The sequence below is a fragment of the Castor canadensis genome, chromosome 11 (assembly GCF_047511655.1).
Source record: "Castor canadensis chromosome 11, mCasCan1.hap1v2, whole genome shotgun sequence".
NCBI lineage: Eukaryota > Metazoa > Chordata > Mammalia > Rodentia > Castoridae > Castor > Castor canadensis.
The window spans coordinates 43,563,516-43,569,538 of record NC_133396.1 but is presented as its reverse complement, the minus strand read 5'-3'; the positions used below and the strand labels follow the sequence as shown (position 1 = coordinate 43,569,538).

The 6,023-nt window shown below is 39.1% G+C and overlaps 1 protein-coding gene across 1 annotated transcript in view; it reads right to left on the bottom strand.

Moving 5' to 3' along the window:
* Positions 1-575: 575 nt before the first annotated feature.
* Positions 576-6,023, bottom strand: part of Nlk (nemo like kinase) — a 145,055-nt gene continuing 139,607 nt past the window's right edge. Inside the window, exons 10-11 of the mRNA XM_020182508.2 lie at positions 4,715-4,808; positions 576-2,410 (exon numbers count right to left, since the gene is read on the bottom strand). Coding sequence (XP_020038097.1) covers positions 2,356-2,410; positions 4,715-4,808 — 149 coding nt within the window. The 3' untranslated portion in view covers positions 576-2,355. The remainder of the gene's footprint in view (positions 2,411-4,714; positions 4,809-6,023) is intronic.

The following is a 6,023-nucleotide window of genomic DNA, read 5'->3' as shown; positions in this document are numbered from 1 at the left end:
AAAAGTGATCAAAAGAAGGAAAGGACAAAGAAAATGAAGCTTGCTAGGCTCCAAAGGAGATTCATAGTGTTCCCAAAAGCCTCCTCTAAATAGGCCACATTAGCAGTCCATCTACAAAAAAAAAAAAAAAAACTTCCTTTACTGGACATGGTGGCACATGGGAGGAAAAGGCTGGAGATCAATAGTTTGAGGCCAGCTTGGGCTATGTAGCATACCCTGTCCCAAAATAGACAAACAACCCCCTCCTCCAACCCGACCTGTTTTGCTTGCAGTTATTAAGAGCGTGGGAATGGTAGTGGGAATAAGATGACCACATCTAACTCCTGGGTAGGGGCTGCCACAAGGCAGAGGCAGCAGAACCCCCATGCTTACAACATCTTTGGTGTCCATTAACTGAGGTTTCAATGTTTTTGGCAATCTTAAGTTTCTGGGAAGATTTTAAAAAAACAACTAATTTCCTCAAAGATAAGAGTGAAAATATAAATACCAAATGTCTTAAAACTTTGCAGTCAGGGGACACACTGCACTGAAGAGAAAACAAAGGAAATAAATGGAAATAAAACAGATGACACATCTTTTTCAAATGTCACATTTAATGTTTTCACCACTGTACTTCAAATCTACATTGTACAAAGTGACCAGAAAGTGTGCTACGGTAACTGACCAACCTCTGAGATTGTACCTTTCACACCAGTGTCTTCTCGGGCTCTTTTGACACTAAACACGTTTCTCATTCAAGTGAATTGAAATGCTTCAGTTGGGTTGATTCTCAGGAGCCTCATAAAAAAAAAACAAAGATATTGCACCATCTTTGTTTAGTAATTCAATGTTTGTTTCTTTCACAGCAAATAATTACTTCATTGAAGTTAAAACTTCCAAACATAACTTATTAATAGTCTTCAGATTCAGCTCAGATCACTCAAGATGAAAATACTCTGCTAAATACAGATAACTTACAGTAACTTTAACAGTTAATTGTCCATAACACACACCAAGGTTTTTTCTAGACCAATTTAAGACGATCCATTAGTACTCCTTGTACAGGTGAAAAACGATCTTCAATTTTCTTGTCTTTTTATTTTTAATATAAAAGTTGGAAGGGACATTCAAGTTTCAAGTCTCCACATTGAACTTAAAAAAAAAAATAGTCATCATCAGCATGTGGAGGTAAACAAGCCAAGTTGTATAGCTCCAGGAGGTAGAGGCCTTCGACCGGCATTCGTATATACATATTCACAGAGCTCAGTGTCCCAACAGAGAAAAGAATTTGTCAAAAAGTATAAGTTATTTACTACTGTGACATTTCAAGACTCCCACAGCTTTGCCTAAGGACACAAACACATTTGACATAATTCCCTATGTGCCTTTTTTTGTGGCTTTTTTTAAAATTTGTTTTTATCTTTTATTATTTTTCACTGTCCAGTGCAGGAAAAGTCTCACAAAATTTCACAGACCTAAAATGTGCAAGCTAGTTCTTTCTCTATACAGCAATGTTGGGATTCTTTTGAAATTAGCCCAGAAATGAATTATTTACACACATGAAAGATGCATGCTTGGGGTTCTTTTATGTAAGAAAGAGCAGAAAAACTTCTAATAAAAATAGATTAAATATATATATATATATATATATATATTTATACTGGGTAAGGAAAACAAAAGTTTAGTCTCCTAATCACAAAACTCATTCTCTCTACCCACAACATTGGATTTTAGACAGCACACATCACCATCACGGCTCTAACGAGAAGCTAATTATAGGGCTTGATCATTAGGTGGCATGCCCCTCCCCCCCCCAGGTGCAGCCACGATCAGCTCACGTGGCTCCAAGATTGGTCGCAGGCAAGGTTTCTAGATTCTTTAGTTTTAGAAAACACCAAATCTTTAGGAATGGCTCAAATATCAAAATGCATGACTGTTTTGTGTGTGTGTGTGTGTGTGTGTGTGTGTGCGCTCAAATATCAAAATGCATGACTGTTTTGTGTGTGTGTGTGTGTGTGTGTGTGTGTGTGTATACAATCTCACTTCATTTTTAAAGAAAAACAAAACAAAAACCCCAACTCCCAAATTTGGTTCAATTCTCTTTTGTTCTGAGGTGAGCCTTAACAGCTGCACTAATTTCATAAAACATGTGCAACTCTGGGTAAAATATTTTTTCTTCTAAAAGCACAACCACTTTACAAGATTAAAAGACTAGTAACATTTCTAAATATTATTCATATCATACAAGTAGTGGTTGTTAATTTAAAACTTCATTAGTAAAATTACAGTACAAGCATGATTAACCTCCAGAATTGCAAATCCCAGACTCCAGTGGAAAGCTACATTACATCTTCAGTAGTACATTTTCCTCCACTGTTACTCCCACACCAGAGGAGACGGGGGCATCTCAGACGGCTGAGCAACAGTGGAACTGGAAGAAAATGGAGAGATGGTGGGATTAGTTGTAACACCACACTTGGCACAAGGGCATGTCACTACTGTCTCTTCTGTTCCCTTCAGAAAACCTATTTAGTCCATTTCTGGATTTTTTTTTTTTGTGGTAGTGGGGATTGAACTCAGGAACTCATGTTTGCTAGGCAGGTACTCTACCACTTGAGCCATGCTCTCAGCCCCCATTTTTGTTTTTTATTTCTTGTTCTTTAACTCATCCAAAGTTGATTTTGTTCCAAACCATCTAGGGATCTGTTACCTATAGGGAGGTAATAAGCCACTAGTGGCTAACAGACAGGCTTGTCTTACCAGTTGTGAGGCACTGAGCAAGTTCCTTAACCCTTCCTCCTTTGGAAAAGGCTCATGCTGTCTACCTCACAGGCTACTGTGATGAATACTGGGGTAATGTATGTAAAGTGTTTTCCATGGTGTCTACTTGACAATGTGAATGGTAGCTATTACAAATAGTAATGTCTACCTTCAATCAGGAAAATAACCTAAAAGGATATAGAATTATCCAGTTAAAAGTAGCCTCTCAAAATAGTGACCTTAAGTGGGGACCTGTTTTGAAGGAGTCTAATAAGCATTCTTTTATGAAGTATTAATGGAACAGTATGAATAATCATTTAGTATTTGTTAGCTACAAGACCTGGTATTAGTTACTTCCCATGGCTAAGGTTGCTAATTAGAAGGGGTTTGTAATCACTCTCCTTTCCCCAGGGCCTAAGATAACAATGATTTGCACCTGGAAGGTGGTGAAACACCTAATTGACCTGGTCAATAACTCTTAGGGGAAAATATTAAACAAAGTAATTTAAAACTACAGAGAAGTAAAACTGCAAGTTAATGCCTTCTTTCTACAGAAAAAAAAAGGAAGAAATGAGAGACACCTGATTTTACAAATTTTAAACAAAAATTCTTGATTTTGGTTCAACAAACTCAACTTCAGTACCATGCAGGAAAGGAAAAGAGAGGCAAGGAGAGGAGAAACGAGGGAGAAAGGCAGGTGGGGAGGAAAGGCAATGTGTGACCTCTTGAATCCAAACATACCCTTTGTCCCACTTTGGTGATACTGGAACATGTCCAGCAATCTTTGTCAACAAAGGGCACTGGAAGGGCACTGCAAGGCTAGCATCTGAAAGCCGCTTCCCTTCCTGCCTTTTTTTTTTATTATTGTTTTATTATTCATATGTGCATACAAGGCTTGGGTCATTTATCCCCCCTGCCCCCAACCCCCCTTCCTGCCTTCGCAGTGCTTTTTTTGAATGTGGAAGGCCCAGCTGCAGTCTATGGAAACTTGCTAGCTTCTCTGCAGCTCTGCAGGCCTTTCTGATGGACCAGTTCTGCCCTACACCTTTTGGCACATTTCCTCACCACCCTCATGCTGTGACAGCCATGCCCTCTCCAAAGAGGTCCTTGGGTGGAGGGGGTCTCTTCTAAGTTCTTAATTACTTCCTTGTTCACTATCCCTCAGTCTACAGGGAGACTGTAGACTGCATCTGCTGCTTCAAAACCCTTTAGAATCTTCTATTATGCCTTTTAGAAGTTAACCAACCTTTTCTAGTTAAGAATTCTTGTTATTAAAATAACCCCATATTACTAGAGTGGTTTCTTTCTCCTGATTGGACCCTGACTGACACAGGAGTTACAGAAAGAGATCAAGAAAAGGAAAGGACAAACAGACAAAGAAAGTGAAGCTTGCTAGGCTCCAAAGGAGATTCATAGTGTTCCCAAAAGCCTCCTCTAAATAGGCCACATTAGCAGTCCATCTACAAAAAAAAAAAAAACTTCCTTTACTGGGCATGGAAGTACATCCTGTAATCCCAGCACTTGGGAGGATAAGGCTGGAGATCAAGAGTTTGAGGCCAGCTTGGGCTATGTAGCAGACCCTGTCCCAAAATAGACAAACAACCCCATCCTCCAACCCAAACTGTTTTGCTTGCAGTTATTAAGAGCGTGGGAATGGTAGTGGGAATAAGATGACCACATCTAACTCCTGGGTAGGGGCTGCCACAAGGCAGCTGCAGCAGAACCCCCATGCTTACCATCAGGCAGCAGAGTGGTCATCTGGGAAAAAACAGTCACAGTGACCACAGTGAATCTGTATCAGTGTAAAAACAGATGCATCTATCTTTAATTCACTTTTGATTGAAACCAAAGGTCCTAACAGAAACATTCTGCTGGGCTTTTATCTATGTTATCTCAATAAAAAATAAAATATGAAAATCACAATGGTATCCTTTTAATTCTAACAAGAATATTAGAATTTCATACATATAGTTACCTAATAAAGCTCTTAAAAGCAGCAGACTGAGGGTTGATGCAGAGAGGCACTCTGTTTCCTTTCTGCTGTTCCAAAATGAACTGGTGAATAATTTCTGTGGAGAAAACAAACATCATACAACCAATTGCCAATCTGCAGGCCTGGAAGCAGTGGACTCTCAGGTGACCCTTGCCAGCATGGAACAGAATTTCCTACTGGTTTGGTTAAATCGGATGCACACATCTGCTACTGAGCATAATCCAGCTGAACGCTCCTGAAACCACAATGGTAGTTGTTGATAAACACAGGCAAACCCCTGTAGTAGCATTACGTACACTAAAGAGCCCATCAGTGGGAAGTGTAAAACTGTCTACCATTTGAGAAATCCATGTGGGAATGAAGGTGAGCTCTTCTTAATTGTTGGTAATTATTGCTTTTTGAAGGTCACTTTAAAGCCTCAGCGGTGTTTAGGCACACAGTTTTGGGCTGGCTACTCTGGGGCCCACTCTCTCTTCTAAAATGTCCTAGAGCAGGCATTAAAATCATTCAGAAGTTTGCACATCATTGCTGCTACCCCAAAGAAGATGATGCCACCCAATTTTATAAATAATCAGAAATTCCCTTCTCTCGTCATCATTCAAGGAATGATTCCCTTAGTGGATTTTTATCCTTTAAAAAACACTTTGTATGTTATATAAAGAAGTCCAATACGTGTCATTTAATGAAATGACATTGAGTGAATAAAATTAAATATATTTTGAGTCACACACTCACTAAAACTTTGAAAATTTTAAACAAAAAGCTTTCAAAATCAAAATATTCATTCCTCTGGCTAATTTTCCCTTGGATGTAATTAATTAATTAATTTTTAAAATTTTTGTTTTATTCATATATACATACAATGTTTGGGTCATTTCTCCCCCCTTCCCCCACCCCCTCCCCCTCTCCCCATCTACTCCCTCGCTACCTGGCAGAAACTATTCTGCCCTTATCTCTAATTTTGTTGAAGAGAGAATATAAGCAATAATAGGAAGGAACAAGGGTTTTTGCTAGTTGAGGTAAGGATAGCTATACAGGGAGTTGACTGACATTAATTTCCTGTGCATGTGTGTTACCTTCTAGGTTAATTCTTCTCGAACTAATCTTTTCTCTAGTTCCTGGTCCCCTTCTCCTATTGACCTCAGTTGCTTTTAAGGTATCTGCTTTAGTTTCTCTGCGTTAAGGGCAACAAATGCTATCTAGTTTTTCAGGTGTCTTACCTATCCTCATACCTCCCTGTGTGCTCTCGCTTTTATCATGTGCTCAAAGTCCAATCCCCTTGTTGTGTTTG